The sequence below is a fragment of the Oreochromis aureus genome, linkage group 11, assembly GCF_013358895.1.
Source record: "Oreochromis aureus strain Israel breed Guangdong linkage group 11, ZZ_aureus, whole genome shotgun sequence".
Taxonomy (NCBI): Eukaryota; Metazoa; Chordata; class Actinopteri; order Cichliformes; family Cichlidae; genus Oreochromis; species Oreochromis aureus.
The window spans coordinates 7,110,577-7,128,903 of NC_052952.1; the positions used below are offsets into that span (position 1 = coordinate 7,110,577).

The 18,327-nt window shown below is 46.1% G+C and overlaps 1 protein-coding gene across 4 annotated transcripts; it reads right to left on the reverse strand.

Moving 5' to 3' along the window:
• Positions 1 to 417: 417 nt before the first annotated feature.
• On the reverse strand, positions 418 to 18,105 carry arid1aa (AT rich interactive domain 1Aa (SWI-like)). 4 transcript variants are annotated; one of them, XR_004200221.2, is made up of 21 exons: positions 16,861 to 18,105; positions 14,289 to 14,507; positions 13,598 to 14,200; positions 13,394 to 13,489; positions 11,469 to 11,709; positions 10,221 to 10,310; positions 9,965 to 10,135; positions 9,122 to 9,455; positions 8,832 to 8,977; positions 8,634 to 8,719; positions 8,307 to 8,516; positions 7,992 to 8,196; positions 7,679 to 7,832; positions 7,413 to 7,582; positions 7,103 to 7,325; positions 5,806 to 5,931; positions 5,037 to 5,130; positions 3,976 to 4,819; positions 3,686 to 3,816; positions 1,683 to 3,601; positions 418 to 1,601 (listed from the first exon to the last, which is right to left on the reverse strand). XR_004200221.2 is itself a non-coding variant. In XM_031752350.2 (20 exons), the coding sequence occupies exons 1-20, from the start codon at positions 17,773 to 17,775 to the stop codon at positions 1,745 to 1,747; spliced, it is 6,897 nt and encodes a 2,298-aa protein (XP_031608210.2). In that variant the 5' UTR covers positions 17,776 to 18,105; the 3' UTR covers positions 418 to 1,744. The 4 variants fall into 4 exon arrangements, 3 of the variants coding, with proteins under 3 accessions (XP_031608210.2, XP_031608197.2, XP_039476085.1); XM_031752350.2 differs by having other exon boundaries at positions 418 to 3,601; positions 7,679 to 7,814; XM_031752337.2 differs by having other exon boundaries at positions 418 to 3,601.
• Positions 18,106 to 18,327: the final 222 nt, after the last annotated feature.

Consider the following 18,327-nt stretch of genomic DNA (forward strand, 5'->3'; position numbering starts at 1 on the left):
AAAACTGAATACAGGACAGTTTGGACAGTGAGCTATCAGAACTTTGTTATTTTAAAACATTTATCATGTAGAAAAACTGAGACGTGCTGCTGAAATCACACTTCTTTATCCTATATTAAGATATCCCAGGGACTAAATGTTTAGTAAAAAGCTCTAATCTGACAAAATGCAGAGTTTTACTCATCTGCTCCACTTCAGATAAAAGTGAGCTGTGTGTAGCCCTCCATGTAAAGTGAGTTTGACATTCATGTTATAACACCTTTTTAAGGAGTTTTAGGAGTCCTTAAATATAAGTGAAGCATTTACTGAGCAGGTAATCTTGGATATGTGGTTTAAAGAGCATCTTTAAAAGTGTTGTGTGAATTCTTTAATTTTTTTTCCCCAAAAGGTCATTATTGCAAAAGAACAAAACCATCAAACAGCTTACGAAGATTTAATGTACATTTATTCTTACCACGTGGAACATATAGTATAAAGATTTCATACTGAATAAATGATATTCATTGAGCCAAAAAAGGGAAAGGGAGGAATTTACATGATGTCTTAGCTACATAGTCTGAAATACAAATATGCAGAATCCATGACTGGAGAAAATTTGTCAAACGTGTTCTTCATCTAGTTTATTTTCATTGTACCAGGAGATAACAGGTCTGAGCCATGTCTGCCATACTACGGAGCTGTGGAGAGACCAGAGGTGTGGGTCTTATCGGAGGGGACCGAAGGTCACAGACCAAACTCACGTCAGCCTCCGTCCCGCGCCAATAAACAAGTGTGAGAATAGTGACACAGAGAGAGAGAGCGAGAGAGACAGACACAGAAAGGAAGTATAATGTACAACATTATATATACACCACAGCAAAGCTGTATCTGAAGTTGAAAACCAGTCCTAAGAGGTGATTTCTTTTCATAAGGGTATTCATACAATCAAGGGATAAGAGGAGGTAAGGGTGTTGTAGGTTCTTGATACTTTGGGGAAGAAAGCCATTTTCTGTTTTAACACCAAACTAAATTGACCTCGAAACTCTTGAGCTGCACCGCCAGCTTCTGTGTGGAAACGTGTTACAGAATGCTTACACTCAAGAGCAGTACGGTACAGAAAATGTCCTACAATCTACTGCACACTGCACAGGCCTCCCCGGTGAAGGTGTCTATTGACAGCACTTTGTCTACTGTCGGGCTGACTGGTGAGAATCCAACTACAGCAACTATAACCAGTAGGCCACTTAATCAGTCTGCTTCACCTCTGAACATCAACCAGTCACAGACTCATTGTGCCCTCGAGGGGAGAGCTAGGGCACACTGTGTCTCCCAAACTCACTGTAAACGAGACAGCAACTTTGGTTACAGTTTTTGTTTTTTCAGCTATTTATTATTTATTAAAAAGTACTTTCCCCCCCTGCCCCACCCGAGTGCAGCACAGTCTCCCCACCGTGGTGCTTTGCTCTGTGTCATCCAGTCGGCATTTGCTTTGCAAGTAGTGTCACTTTGTCGGCATCTCTCCGATTCGTAGATCCACCACCGCTCCGTGATTAACCCCCGCCCCGCTCCTCTGTCTCCTCGAGTGAGGCTGGCCCGGGGTGGGGAGGCACGGAAAATGGAATCTGAAAGATTTTCATAAATTAAAATACAGACAGTCACTTGAACTTTCTTTGCCCTGTTACACACACATAAGCCAAGGTTACCAGGAAGGAGGGGGACTGGGGACAAAACCCCCAAGAAGTGGAGCCACGGCTCCCTCCAGCTGTCATGACTGGCCAATCAGAAAGAGTACGTCACAGATAACATGAGAAACCAGCGAGTTCATGAGGGGAGACACTGAAAGGTCGAGGAGTCGGGACTCGTGTAGTGTGAACTCTGAGTGGTTCTCCTCCACCTTAGCTAAGGCGTGCAGGGCCCGGGCGGCTCGCCGCATCATGTCCGGGCTCGTGGGTTCAAAGGGCATCCCTTGTAGGTGTAGCAGAGAGCTCTGGCTCTGGTGCAGCTGTGTGGCAGCCAGACTGTCCTCCAGAAAGCCCAGCAGGTTGCCCACGCTGCCCTTCTGAACAGCGATTGCTCGGGCTGCCAGAGTGTCACCCTGGGCCAGGTTGGCTAGTAGAACTACAGCCATCTCCCTACAGACCGCAACTTTCCTGTCTCCAATTAGCCGCACAAGGTTCCCGTAAAGCTTCTCCAACCGACTGAATGGTGGAGTGGCCAAGATGAGGTCCACATTGTTGTCTTGGATGCTTAGTTTACTGAGCGTTTCCAGGACAAGTCTCTGAGGTGACAAAGAACCGTGGGGTCCCAGAGTAGGGAAAGGGTCCTGGGCTTCTGCTGAGGGGCACACAGCCCAGTGAAGGAGGCCGTCCAACAGAGGCAAGCAGATGCTTTCGGAGTAGATCGAGAGGTCCAGCTGGCCTGAAATATTTGCCAAAGTGACCAGTGTGTTCTCCCTCAGCAGCTCCAAGCAGTCCCACCACCATTCGTCCCTTTGGCCCACGCCCTCATCCGAATCCTCTTCCTTTTCGTAGGTGAGCGGGGCCTGTTTGCGCTCCGGGTGCCGGTGGTGGAGCAGGATCAGTCGGCCCAGTATAAGCAGCAGTCCCGGATGCTTGGACATCTCGTGGTCATTGCCTGGAACGAAGGAGAGGCTGCGGACAATATTTGAGACGCAAATGCAGCGCCGGGCTAAAGAATCTTGCCAGTTAGTCAGTGCAACGAGCGGCCCCTCATCCTTACTGTGAGGCTCGTCCTCCAGGATGGTGCCATTCTGCTGTGCCTGCTGGGTCAAGAAACTGCCAGAGGAGGGAATGGGTCTATTATTCTCTTGGTGACTTTTAGAGCCTTTCTCAACTGTCTTGGCCTCACAATCTGTCTTCCTCTCCTCCTCGCTGCCAAGCGAGGAGCTGGACTTCTCTGAGACTGCCGATCTTTCTGAAGAGGAGGTCTCTTTTGGCATTTCTTCTTCGTCTTGAGGCTTCCTTCTCTCCTCCTCAGCAGGCAAACCATTTTCCCGTATCTCTTCTTCTAGAACTCTCCGCCTTAGTAAAACCGGTGGCACAGGTATTCGTTCTCGTGGTTCCAAGAAGTCTTTTCGTGGCTCAAAGTGGGTCTGGATGTGTTCTGTTGAGTCTCCCCCTCCTGCGCTCCAGTGAAGTAAGCCACTGTCAAACTCTTGAATTTTGCCATGATTATTTGCCTGGGCTGCGGCAAATGGGTCTTTCTTTCGTACCAACTTCAGGGGAAACTTGTCAAACTTGCTCGCCTGCTTGGGTCTCTCGTGGGCAGTTGGGGTGTGCAACGAGCCCGTCTGCTCAAATGATGAACCCTTGCTCTTCTCGTCCTGACCTTGAGAGCACTGCTTTTGATCTTCCTCCTCTTTCACATGAGATGACCCCTCAGTTTCTCGTTCTTCCTCTTCATCGTCATCTTCGTCCTCTTGTTCCATATCATCCACCCGTGGTTCCTCTTCCTCTGTGCCATCCCAGTCTCGTTTCAAGGTCTCAGGATCAAGTAGTGTTCTCTGGCCAGGGTCGCCGACCTCATACTCCCTCAGGATGCCAAAGATTTCAATGAGGCAGCGTCGGAAATACTCAACCACCAACTCTAATAGACCAGGCAACTGAAGAAAGAATATAAAGAAAAATATTAGAAATGATCACCATGCAAACTGCTACAAACATTAGGGCTCAATACTGAATCTCACCGTGTTGAGATCGAAGGTGGAAATACTATTGTCGTCATAGAGAAGTATATTGATAGTATCTAAGGCCCACGTGCTTTCAGCCAATAAACCGGACTTTAATGACATCATAACTCTCCAGGCCTCTGGGGTTCCTAAAAGAGAAAAATCAAGGAGAAAAAAAAAACTAAATTAATGAATACCACTACTCTCTGATCAATAACTTACAACTGAGCACAGCTGCAGTATTAAACAGTACTGTGAACAATAAAGGGTAACAAGCTGCTTTTAAGTTCTAGAATTTCTTTTCATACCAATATCTTTCATGGTGAGTCTTCGACGTGGTTTCAGGACAGGAAGGGTAGCTTCTACAGAGCCTGGGGGAAAAGGCATGTCTCGCCTTATTAGAGGTGACTGCACTGGAGGGGGCACTATGTGAGATGCAGGCACTGGGGGACCAGCCTTCTGCATCTTCATTCCATGCATAAAGGGAGACTTGCTAGGCGATGTCCTGCTCTCTATGGGGCGGGGCATGGATGCTGGGCTCGGCACCTGTGGAATGTGGTTCTGCACCCCCTGAGGGGGCTGGTAGTTGGACTGTACCGAGCGAGGCATAGGTGTGCCAGCCCCGGCTGGACCGTAAGGAGGCTGCCGAGGGCCCATCTGACCCCCCCACTGGCCATCGTGATTTATGCGTTGTTCTGACGGCATCATCTCCTCTGCCCGGTTCATGCCGGGGTAACCAGGTCCCTGGGGCGGACCCCCAGGGCCACCCTGTCGGCTGGGGTAGTTCTGATAGTTCATATCTCGAGGTCCCTGCCACATGCCTCCCTGAGGACCCTCAGGAGGGCCTGACTGCATCATCTGAGGGGGCATGTTAGGTTGCGAATTGGGGCCAGTTGTCCCCTGCATCCGTTCACGACCAAAGGGAAACGGGAACTGACCGCCAGGGCCGGGTGGACGGCGATCAGCGCCAGGGTAGGGCCCGCTGCTGCTGTACTGATTGTATGACTCCTGCTGTCCTGAAGAGGGTGCAGAGGCGCCTCCTTGCTGTTGCGGTTGCTGCGGTGGCTGCTGTCCACCAGGGAAGGGTCCACTGTAGTCAGTCTCATGACGTTTTGATGGTGGGTAACCGCCTTCCCCTGGACGCTTGTAACTCTACAGAAAATACAAAAGTGCAGAGAGACACATTTATCATTTACAATTTAAACAAAACTGCAAAAAGAATAAGGTCATTCACAAAAAAAAAAAAAAATGACAGGAGCTCCATCAAGGACAAAAAAAAATACACAAGTAAAAGTTATAACCTTCACATTGTTTGACCTATACACACTGAGAACACTGGGAGTTGGTGTAGTGCAGATGGATCATTTACCGGTTGCTGCGTGTACATTCCAGGCTGCTGATTTGGGTAAGAGCCAGTAGGGGGCGTTCCCTGTCCAGGATACTGATTACCATAGGAATCATGCCTGCAAAAAGAAAAAGCAAAAAAACAAATGCCTGTTCAGTTTGACCATGAAAACCTTATGTATCTCTCACCAAGTTACAACAAGCCCCACTGATACATCACAGGATACGTCGATGAATGCACACCCAAAGGGCATTTAGCTGTAGATTCCTCTAGTCATGTCACAGTGAATTACATTATACTTAATATCCTTCATACTCCTCTTTGGTGCTTCAACATGATCCATTTTTCTATAAAACATTTAATGTATTATTATGTCAAACCTGTGTTTGTTAACTGCACGGCTCACTACTTGGTGAAAAATACCAGCCCGCAGAGAATTTGTGTTGGATTAAGACAAAATACATTTAAATCAATGCAACTGTATAAAATTTATATTCACACAGGATAAAGCTTAAACTAAAGAGCTGTAAATGCAAAGTGAATATTTAAAGATGAAAAAAAGTCTTACATTAATGAAGCAATCACGCTGTCAAAATGACAAATATAGAAGTTACATCAAAATACAGTGTCTCGTGACATTGTGGACTGGCTTTGGAACGAGACTGGAGAGTTGAAGGTTATTAAAGTTTTACTAAAACAGTACATTTGTTATATATAAAGAATGACTAGCTCCAATTGACAGTAGTTTCAGAATCTAAAAAGCTGCCAGCCACAAAGTGCTTTGTGAACTGACCGTGGCTGCTGTGATGGGAAGCGATTTGGCGAATACATCCCCGTGTCGGCGTTGGCAGGCATCATCGGGTTTGGCTGAGGAACACCAGATCCCATGTTGCCTTCTGGGCCCATTCCTTGCTCCGACCTGGGAAAAGTGGAACAATACATGTAGTGTGGTTTGTTTCATATTTCGCATCGTAGAGATTATGCTAGATCATCCAAAAAAGAAAAGAAAAAACTCATAGGAAATGTTACAAAGCACAAGGTCAAGACAATTTATAAGTGGCTCTCAGTGTATGACTGCTAACAGTGAGGAAGTATTTCTTGAATGGCCTACTTTAAACATCCAGTCTGATAGGCAAATGGTAACAAAAGTGACAGCAGCAACTAAAAAGGGCTCAAACGGAACACTGTAATCCAAAAATGCCAGTACTCCACATACAAGAACTAACAAACCAGGAAATTTCCTGGGGAAGGAAAGTGAGATACTGCTGGTGGGAAGTGTTTTGCTGTTACTACAATAGGTTATGACACCTGTGGACCCACATTAGCGCTAAAATGTTTCTCCAGGCAGAAGATGAACTACTATTGTCACTGTCAAAGTAGCTACTGCATAAATATTGGTACCACCATGTAAGTGTACAGTATCACTAATTTAAAAAAAAAAATAAATAAATAAAAAATCCAAAAATCATGGGGAAAAAGGATTACCCGCGGAGACTGTCCAACTCTTTCTTCTCGTGTCTACTCATGTCACACTTGTTTTAAAGACACGTTTCATTCTTGTCACCATATAAACATGTAAATCAACGGCAGTATTAACCTCCTAAGACCCGAACTCTTCCACGACATGCATTTTTAATTTCTCTTTGATATTTGGGCATATTGGGGCCTGATGAATGGAAAAACAAAGAATTACCAGATTTTTTTTTTTACCTTATTTTTGTTTTTAAGAAAAATAAGAGCCACATATGAGGATATTTGTTTAAAATTTCGATAGAACAGTAGCAGGATAATGTCCTCGTAAGTGGATATCAGGCCCATGTAGAGCAAAATTGAGTATTTTGGTCTAAATAACCCAAAATGTGATGTCCACATATGTGGACGCCAGGTCCTAGGAGGTTAAAATGACCTAATAGCTTAATTAAGTGTATAAGAAGCTAGCCAGTTTATTGGGAATTTCTTAAATATATAAATATTCGACTCAGTCATTAGACAATTTCTTTGAGGTGAATGGGGACATTTGTGGTTTGATTAATCATAAAAGTACTTGTTTTTACCAGCTGTGTTGACGGACCATTAAAATCCTGCCTTACCTCCTGTCGTAGCCTGGTCCATAAGGATACTGCTGTCTGGGCCCCATTGGCATCGTGCCCATGGCCCCAGGCGGTCCCCTGTTGAATGGAGGTTGCTGCTGCTGCTGCTGCTGCTGCTGCGGTTGCTGTGGTGGTGGTTGTTGTTGTTGCGGCGGCGGCTGCTGTGATTGATCACCCATTCCGCTGTTGGGACCCTGGTTAGCAGGTAGAAACTGCTCCCCAACTGGAAATATATTTAGAGTTGCAAAGCATTTAGGAATGTTTAACTGGTTAATTAGCTGAGATTAACAACACTATTCAGTGTGCCCACCTTTCCGCATGTTACTAAAGGGGTCTTTGTTTGGTTCGTATGGGCCCATTCGACCTTGCATGTCGGGCGTGTTCATGCCAGACTGATAGTTGGAGTTGGGCGTCATGTTCTTCCGGGGAAATGCAGGGTCGCTTCCATCAGAGAAGGGGTCCTGCAGGTTAACGCTGCTCCTAGGAAAGAGGCAAAAGGAAGAAGGATTAGTATAACTAATGTTAATGACTCTTGAAAGCAAAGATTCTTCAGTTAAAATCTTAAACAAGAGTCACCTGGACCCGGGCGGCATGGGGGGCATTTGGGCGTGAGGAGTCGAGGCCGGAGTAGGGGGTTTTAAGTCTCCCCCCTCAGCCATGGAGCTGCTGGTAGACTGAGGAGTCTGAGGACCCTGCAGAGAGCCTGACCCAGCTGTGGAGCAGAGGGACGCTTCAGTTTGAAATAAGAGAGGAACAGATAGATATAGTACATGACTTTAATAACACTGCAAAAGAGCAAGTTGGGCATTTTTGTCAGTTTTAAAGTTCAAAGGGGTTGATTATTGAAAGGCACGCTCATCAGAAAAGGTTACATGAGCACAGCTCTCACCTGGAGAGGGTGGCTGGACCTTAGCAGCTTGGTTCTTTTTGTTGTCTGAAAAGATCTCAGGTGGGGGGTCTTCACCACGCTCAATTTTGCACTCAAAGGCATACAGACACTGGATGTACTGTTTCTTTAAAGAACTAGCAGCACTGCTGGATGTACCCACATTCAAGGAAGTGGCCAGATCACGCCATTTCTTATTCTTATTCACCTGAGATACACACACATACACAAAATACAGGGCAATTAGGAAAGGATTCAACGAAGACAAAGCAAAACATTTACTCTGGGATTCATGTTCTTTAAAACTTCCATATTAACCTGCGTCATGCCTCCGATCTCTTTAACAGACATGTACAACCGAAAGAGGTCAAGAGGTTTGCGTCCTACAGCAGGCAGGTTGCTCATGCCCATAGCCTTCTCTTCAATAAAGGCCAAATAACGGTCCACCCACATCTTCCTCTCTGGCTCTGGTCCTAACTCGTACAGATGCGTTATCTTTTCACTGGTTGTGGTGGAAGAGTTGGACTTCTGTTTAGTGTGAGAGGTGGAAGAAACCAATTTTCAAAATGACAAAGGACATGAGGTGAGGTGCACAGATTTTAAAAGACTTGTAAAAATAGTGATTATATTTAATAGAGGGGTTACCTTTGATTTGGATTCTGGCTTGGGCGTCACACTCCCATCTACCTTGTTATTCATCTTATTGTTCATTTCTGGACTGGAGGCCATGCCTAGAAACAATGGTGGGGAATGAATTAGCTGTGAAGCATCCACGCAAAAGAAAACAAACAGAAAAAAAAACAGAACAACATTAAGTTATGAGGTTATGCCAGTACAACTTACCACTTGTGTTATTGGCCATGTTTGGCCCCATAGGGTAGGGTGATCCACCTGGAGTGTTCATCATTCCAGGCATACTGTTCATTGGAGGGCCGTAAGGCGGGCCAGAGCCCATCATGCCTGGAGACATGTTGGGGTACCCAGACATCCTGGAAAGAGAGAAATATATGTCATCTTATGTGCAAGTGGGACGAGGCACTGTGCAGCTTCTTCATATTTAGACATGAGTGATAACCAGCAGACTTGTGCCTGGTGAATAAATGCAGGTAGTTGAGGATCCACTGGTAACCAACCTGTTGTGCATGGAGTTTGTGGCAGGGTGTTGCATGGCTGAGGGATCCGGGGGCTTTCTGTTCATTCCTGGTGGAGGACACATTCCTGAGCTCACCTGGGGTGGCATGTTGCCCATGTTGGGAGGCATGTTTGGACCCATGCTAGGCCCCATATTGGGACCCATGTTGGGGCCATAGGGCCGTGCCCCCATCTGATTAGGGGGCATCCTTCCTGGAGGCATGCCAGCATATGGAGGACCTCCACCCTGGCTTGCCATGGGATTTATTGAGCCCATACCAGTCCCAGGGTAGCTGGCATTAGGCATGTTGCCATAGTTAGGTTGCCGAGGATAACCTAAGATGGGAATGATAAGAGGAAAAAAAGTTCAAGTAAATCAAGTAAATTCAAGTAAAAAGTTCAAGTTGCAAATGAACAGTACTCTGAAAAAACAAAAATCTCACTGCAGCACCCAGAAGTGTCTTGGTTTTTATAATTCAAAGTAGTCTTTTGTTAAAGAGTGCGTGAGGCAGACTTTTCCTTACAGACTGCTAGTACAGAGAGAGAGAGGGTGCACTATGCAGCCTGAGCAACAAGCCTTTGTCACAGTTTCAGCTCTACTGACAGGAGGCTCTGCTACGTCAGCTGACTCTCTGCTTCACAGCTATAAATAGCTGCAACAGAGTCAGAGGGAGGGACCAGCGATAGCATGGTATTCATATGAGGCAGGGAGATATATTCCTAAGGATTTTCTGATACACTGTAAACAGCGAACTTTCAAAGAATGAAAAAACAACAACAACAACACAAAAAACCCCCCCAAAAAACAGCCTCTCTTAAACATAAACCAATCCAAAAGTTTAAACCTTGAGGGCCATATTGTCCTCCCTGCTGCCCGTAGCCTCCCATGGAGTTGTTCTGCTGATATGGGCCCATCCCAGGGTGCATCTGTCCCCCAGAGGACTGGCGTGGTGACAGTGCAGAGGCTGATTGGGGGGAGCCATAAGGGGGCATCTGAGGGTTTCTCTGCATAAACCCTAAAAGAGACAAAGACAAAGGCTTTGATGCCACAGCAAACACTCGACATGTTAATCTCAAAGCAGACTTCAGATGGCAACATACCTCTGTCCTGGGCCATAGGAGACTGGCTCATTGTAGGGTGTAGGCTCCCATCTGACTGCACACTTGACGGTCTGGGAGGCATTTGGGTCCCTAAACAGTAATAATTAAGTTAAATTAGTGAGAGCTCAGGGAAGGAGCAACGAGTAGTTGCTATGTTTATTCCAATTTGAGGACAAAGGGTGATTTCCATTCTTAAAGATACATAAAACTAAAACTTTTGCACTACTAAACATTCTTGATGCATTCTCAATCATCCAGGAAAGTAAATCTTCAAAAGTTGAATCTGTTCATCTGGACGTAGAGTTTTGTGGGAGAAACGTTTCGTCACTCATCCAAGTGACGTTTCTCCCACAAAACGCTACGTCCAGATGAACAGATTCAACTTTTGGAGGACTACTAAACATTCTTAAAAATGGTATTAACACATCTTCCACCACAGAGAGATTCAGAACTGGATAGTAAGGGAAAATAACATTGATGTATTTGGGTCGAACCACAGAATACAAAAATGTCTCCCACTGCTTCAAGATTCTACATTGCTGGTTGCCCATTATGGGCCCAGAAAAGCCTTCTGATCTAGTTCTGAGGTTATAAATCCATTCAGACTCTTAACAGGGGGTGAGAAAAACTTTCCACTTTCAGCAGAAGAATTTGTCAAACTCTGAGACAAAAATCAGCCCTCACAGTGAAGAACAAACATCCAAGAGAGATGATAGTTCCCCAAAAGGCATTTTGAAGTTGATTGGAACTTGCCATTAATCAATCCAGAACAGCACAGAGCATATTTACAGGCTAAACTTTAGAAGGTGCACAATTCTAAATATGCAGACCATGCCAAACACACACTGAGACAGGCCATGCATATTTATGCTCTGTGAACAACCAAACAAAACTCATATTTTCGTGTACAGCAAAGATCCTGAGGTGCCCGAGGAAACTAAACACAGCAGGCTGAGTTTCGAGAAAATGTGCAATTGCAGGGCATCTATAATGTTTTCATTTACTGTCGGGTCCAAATATAGGACATACAGCTTCAGCGAGGCTTGGGAAACATTTCCAAAAATGGCAAAGAGGGTTTCAAACAAAATTCACCAAAAAGGTAAACGTAATCTGTCAAAAATATGCAAAAATCAACAGCTTCTCTAATAATTTAAGCAGCACTGGTCAGTAATCTGGCATTGCTGTCGCAATCAGACATGTAAGAAGCCCGCTAAAAAACATATGCCCAATTTCACTGTGAAGGCCCACCTGGCATGTTTGCAGGTGACAGCGGTCCTGTGCGGGATGTGCTGGCGCTGGCAGGGGAACCGGCCGGGGAAGGTGAAGGCCCTCGGATGCCTGGCAGGTGTGGGGACGTGTGAGGAGAGAAGGGCGACTGAGCAGGGTTGCTCTGCTCGCCCTGGCTGCTCGACACGCCTGACGTGCTCACGCCGGGACTCAGGGCGCCCTCTGTACCAGTAGGCAGGTCATCGATAGACCCCGACAGGTCCTGAAACCACATACAGGGGAAAAGAAAGAACAAGGAGTAAAGGAACTGCACTGCAGAGAGACAGGGAAATTGAGCAGGGCAAAAAAATAAAAAAATATGACAGTTTGTGCATTTTGACACAGATACTCCTTTCTTTTGATTCCTCTCAACTTTTTATAGCATACATAGGCAAAATACCGCCACATCCGGCCTACAGCATCCTAAAAGGAATCAAAACAACCCACAAAAATTTAATAAGAGCACTAAGGAATCTAGAGGCGAATGACTGCAATGGGTCTTTGCTTCTATTTAAATCGATTCCAGCGCAATGTGTTTTTAGTCAGTGACGTATGTGGCGGCAGATATCAGACACTCTGCAAGCTTAGAATAGATTAAATGCTGATGAAGAACTGAGGTGGATTTCTCTTAACGCTAATATTTTCATTGCATCCTGGAAGCATGTTTAATTGTTATCCAATGTGTGTCCCTTTGCTTATTTAAGCCAAGTCAACGGAGCCCTCTGGTTTACAGTATTGTAATGTTTACTTCGTACATTAGCTGTAGTATCAGCACGCTGCAATTTCATCCTTCTGCTGTTAAGACATGAGTGGCAGAGATACAAATACACACACACACCCGGAGGCCTTTGTCCTTATTTATCTTTTTCAAAGAAAAAGTGAGTGTGCATTAGTGCCGGGGGTTGTCATGGTTACCAAGGTTTGTAGGATGCGAGCCGAGTCAGCGTGTAGCGCCAGCTCTGCCATGTGATTTCAATACACAAACAAACAGCCATGATTCAGTTCAGATGAAGAACATTTACAAACCTGGAAGTTCGGATTTTCGTTCCAGTCAGGTTCGTATTCACACAGTTTTTTGTTTGTTTTTTTTTAAACACAAGTCTGCATAACATCAAGTCTTTCAGACTGGTAACTCACTCACTGCACCGTTTAGGTGACGTCATCCTGCATCATCAGGGCTCGCACAGGTAAATCAAATTCTGCTGAATGGCAGCAGGTCAGTATGCACTTTAATGCTCTCTGGTTGCACAAAAGAGCTCAAAAGAAATAACGGGAATACCATCCAGAGGTTGCTACTGTAGGCTTGAAATCGATCGTGTGCTACAAATAACGACAAAGAGGACTGCACGAAAAAAAAAGGTCCAGTACTGAAATATTTTAAGTTTTACATGGAAATGCATCGATTAGAAAGCAGTCTTAACAGTTCAAGAACCATCACAGGTGGGGGTTTTTTTTTTTTACATAACTTTTGAATTCGCACTAAAAAAAATAAAATAAACAGTGGGTTTGGTCCATTTGCCTTCACAGCCCAAACAAAAACAGAATACACATGGAAGCAGACTGAAACCATGTTTTCGAATTGTCTCGGTTCAGCCATTTCATCTGCGCAAGAGCTCGATTGTCAGATTTCTCGTCTCATTTGCACAGGACCCCTTTCCAGAAAGCATCAGCCATGGAGATGTGTCTCAACAACTGAAGAACAGCAGCACGCACAGCAGCCACAGCAAAGAAAAATTTTAACATTATCATCAATAATACGAAATGAATTTTAAATGTAATGTGCCATAAACTGCCGTGTTTTTGAAAACTAGCATGATAAATATAATAAAGCTGTAAGGAAAAAAAATGTCTGATGCAAAACTGTGAAAAAGCAATGCCCCGGCGGTGTTATAAGAAGCGTAACTGACCGGAAGGCTGGAGGGGCGGCCTTGACCGTCCTCTGGACCAGATTTAGGCTGAGTGGATGGAGGCGCATTGGACTGAAATGAGTCCTGGGATACCTCCTGATAAACAAAAGAACGTGTGCTTAAGTATACTGCCAGAGATACAGAAGCACATACAGAGAAAACTCATTAACCAAGATGAATATGAGCCAAGACTGAGAATGGTACCTGCGGAGGAGGAGGAGGAGGAAAGCGCTGATAAGGTGACTGTTGTGCTTGCTGCTGTTGAGGGTTCTGGGGGTAACCTGCAGGCTGCCCTTGTGGGTGCTGGCTGTGTCCTGGTGGCTGCTGTGGATGAGACTGTGATTGCTGTTGCTGTGAGGGTGGCTGCTGGGGCCCCTGTATTGATCCTGGGTAGCTGGACTGGCCTTGCGATCCAGGGTTAGACTGGGAGTTAGGCTGCTGCTGGGCCTGACTGGGAGGACCCTGCTGCTGGGCGTAGGGAGACTGACCAGACTGTGGGGCTGAAGCTTGAGAATAAGGGGGCTGTGACTGTGGGGGCCCTTGGGATGGGCCTGGCAGTGGCCCCTGGGACTGTGGGGGCATGTGGGGCTGCTGATAAGGTGGTCCTCCCTGGGTGTGTGTAGTAGAAGTCTGAGGAGGATGGGGTTGACCTGGGTAAGGTGACTGGCCACCGGGTTGTCCAGGTGGAGGCTGTGAATATGGGGTTTGTTGCTGACTTGGGTGAGGAGCCTGGCTTGGTTGGCCATAATAGGGTGCCTGGCCCTGAGAGCCATAGCCTCCTGCTCCCTGCTGGCCATAAGATCCCATCTAAACAGAATATACAAACACATTAAGGCCTCAAACACAACAACAGTGATGAGAGATAAAACTGAAGATTCGGAATGGAAGATAATACCTGTGGACCATATGGCATGCCACCCATGCCTCCAGAGGTCCGGCCTTGCATTCCCACTGGATATCTCTGGGGACCTGGCGGGGCATAACCCTGTCCAGGGTAACCAGGCCCTGGTTGTGGACCTGCTGAAGGCCCTTGCTGTGACTGCTGACCGTATGGGCCGCTTGTTCCGTATGGCTGACCCCTCATTTTTCCCATCGGGTCCATGGAACCAGGAGGCTGGACACAGCAAGAACAGAGAGCCAAAAAAAAAAAAAAAAAAAAAAAAATCAGTTGATAACAGCACAACACAGGAAATCAAGTCATCAAATCCTACAAGTTTCAAGCAAGCATCCTCACACAGATAATTGTACTATTACAGCTGTAAAATACTTGACTGCAATGTCTTACATTTCCATACCTGAAAAGAAAAAAGAAAAGAAAAAGAAACTCCAGCAAACAGGCAAGCTGTGTTTTTTTCCCCCCACCTTATTTCCCACGGTCATTACCCTGATTTTTTTTTCACCTCACTTTGCCATAGTTTCGGAAGTCAACAGAGCTATATATATATCTACTTTCGAATGGAGGGCAGTCTGCCCAATCTTAAACATATCCCAGCTGTGCTCCTGTTTTGAGTCTGGTCCAAGTAGCCCCCCTCCCACCCTTCATTGAAGGCAGTTTGGCTCTGGATGAATGACACAAGAAATGAAGGAAGTAATTTCACAACAGCTGTGGAGAGTAAAAACTGTGTATAGTTGTACATAGTCCATAACTTGGCAGATTCAGTTTAAAAAGCTGGAAATAAAGGTCACATTCTGGATCTTTACTCACACTCCATCAAAACTGTATCACACGATAAAAAATTAGGCACCCCAAGATGATCTGCTTAAACAAATAAATGTAGACCCATGAGCTACTTTGGGTGGAATCCCCACAAGCGCACCTTGCCGACAAGAGCATCCTCAGCTCAATGGCAACCCATCTGTCCAAATAATAAACAAAAATAAAAAGCCTTATGTGACACTTTGCACATCCAAGATAATCAAGTGAATAAGAGCAGCACATGGCTAATCTGCATAAGACAGAGAGGAAACTCCCTTGGCGGGTGAGAGATGGTGGACTGCCTTCTGATTGGCTTCGGGGGAGGATTGGGGGGAAATTCTCTGCAGTTAAACTTGTGTGGCAGGCCAGACACAGCAGCAAGGAGAGAACACACACATACACCCTCGTGGGGAAAGCTCAAATTTGCCTTTTGTGCTACTGTGTGTGTATTAAAAAAACAAAACAAAAAACAGCCATGTGTTTATAGCATTAGCTCAGGAATTTAAAAAAATATATGGTATATCAGTAAATAAGAGCCCATTTACCCATGATGTGAACTTTACTGTGTTAACAGTGTCTGAATTACATTCAAACACTAAAACTACTTACAGCCCTTTTGTGGTGTAACAAGCTGCACCCAGAGCCCACAGCAACACATGTGGCATTTTTGGTCAATATCAGCAAATGATGGAAGCAAAACTATAAATCCACACATTATTCAGGTGCCAGCTGCTCCAACAGTGGATGTTTTTGCAAGTAAGAAGTGGAGCTTAGAGGAGGAGAGAAGCAGCAAAAAAATAAAATCTCTGGTGACCCTGTGATGAGTTAATGCTATGTGCTCTTATCAGCAACTGTTGCCTTGCATCACATGTAATTATAAATGGCCATGAGCAGCGGATGAGGAGCCAATCAGATTTCAGCTAGCATGTCAACCCAAGACCAACTATCTCCTGGCTTTGACAGTAGGATTTTACCTCCACAATTCAAATCCCAGTGCAAACTGCAATCTGCTGACTGCATTCAAGTCACTCATAAAAAGCAGGGATGATTGTTTACAGGCGGCGTGCATGCGGAGAAGCCGAGCGGCTTTTCAGCACGGGGAAATTCTTTTTTAATCAATATATGACCCAAACTAACAGTTTTAACCTTTCCCCAGCGAGCAAACTGTGATATTTACGCAATTTAAACAAGACCAACATGAGCCATTTTAACCAACTGTGCGAGACTCGCTCGACACGAAACGCATTCCTTCCGTCATGGCCACCGAAATACAGTTTATCGCACAAGAAAACAACACAAACACGAAGGTATGAGCAACCGCCACAAACTCACACGTATAAGAACACGTTACTGTGGCTGTGCACCATCACACGGATGTGTTCGCAGCAAAAATTCATTGTAAATTCAGCACGTAAAAGGAGAAGCAAAGCTATGAGAGAAAAAACGAACCGTTGCTCTTCAGCGACTATTTTCGCCCCCTTTTCAAAGTCGGGCCTTCTTGGCTTCCCCTGAACCGTCCTTTACATCGTTTCAACAACTTATATCCGCCTCGAGCGACGCTTCTCTGTTGCTAGCCAGCTTTATAAATACGTTAAAACAACTCTTATTTAATGGTGTGGTGAAAAGAAAAAAATTACACACAAGAGGCAGCCATTTTAGAGTCTTTGCGAACTAGTATCAGACAATGGCTGGCCTGCTACGTTGTGAACTAGCTAGAAGGGAAGGAGACGTGCTAAAGCTCGTGCCTTGTTCCTGTTAAAATGGCTTTTACCTGGGTTCTTGCTAACGGCTGCCCAGCACTTCCAGGGCTCATAGGCGACGGGTGATGGCTCCTTTGTTGCCAAGCCGGATTGCTCCCTCCATACTGACCGCTACTGCCCATGTCTGCTGGTCCCTTGCTAGCTCCTTCTTGGCTACTATAGTCGCTAGACGGATAGTTTGGATATCCCCGCGTTGAGCTGGGAGAGGTTAGGAGCTTGTTGAGTGTCGGTGTGGATGTAGGTTGAGGGTTTCCAATGTTATATCTCTGATTACTGTAAGATCCAGCCATTGGCGTGGGTCCTCCCGCTGGTGGCTGCTGCTTAGCTGGTTGCCCCCCAGCTGTCGGCGCCTGGGCGCTGCGAGGAGAGTTCATGGCGTACGCTTGGCTGGGATACGGAGTCCTGTTCGGGAATGGGTTATAATTGTTGAACTGGTGATTTGAAAAGCCATGGTCGTGTGAATTATGTTGATAAGGGTCCATCATGTTGCTCGACTGAACGACCGGACCCGCAGCAGCTGCCATGCCAGGGCTTTGTTGTCCGCCATGTTGATGAAAAGGGGCCCGACCGTAGTGCTGACTGTATCCGTACGAAGGTGGAGGAAAAGCGGCGCCGTGGTGATGCACCAAAGCGGGGTGGTTATTTCCCTCCGGTCCGACAGAGTCATTCGGGGTATTATTGTTAGCCCTGGGCGGGTTCCCATTCCCGTTCTTCATCTCAGGTTCCCCTCCTCCCCCTACATTTCCACCGTCGGCCCCGTCCTGCAGATCCCCCCTTCCCGGCGATCCGCCGTCCAAGCCCGGTTGCTTTTTGTCTGGCTGCTTCTCTCCCGGAACCGACTCGTCCTTGGCGTCTCGATCCGGCTTTTTGAGTTCGGACGGCGGACTAGTGTTAAGAGTGGCGGCGCTGGCGACCTGAGCGGCCATGATATACCCCCCACCTCTCTCTCCCTCTCTCGGCGAGTCAGTCACAATCAAAAGCTAGCATTGAATATAAATAATTGTTTAGAACCATTTATCCTTGTGCCGATGCATTCCCACCCCTCATACCGGACCGAATCCGGCCTCCATCCTCCCGGTTCCGGTTCCGTAAATCGGTTAGAGAAATGATGGAGGCTCCATACAATGCGTAAAAAAAGCGACAGAAATTGTTGTGGGAGTTGTGTTACTGAGCCCGGGTAGAGGCAGGGAGCGAGCCCAACCAACACGAGGCTCCGCTAGATACAGCCATTTTACTGAGCCGCACAGATGGCCGCAAAACGCGGAGCGGAGCTGTCACAGCGCGGACTGGATTTTTTTGTCTTTAGAAAACCTCACGTTGTCTCTCTATCTTTTTTCCCTTCTCCCCACCATAGGTGGAATATTTTCTGCACACGACGAGAGTCCTAATGTGCGCCCAAACTCATAAACAATGCACTTTAAACCAGCCGCCAATCAAGAGGCTGTGTAAAGATCACGGGCTGTAGGCTTGGTCAATAC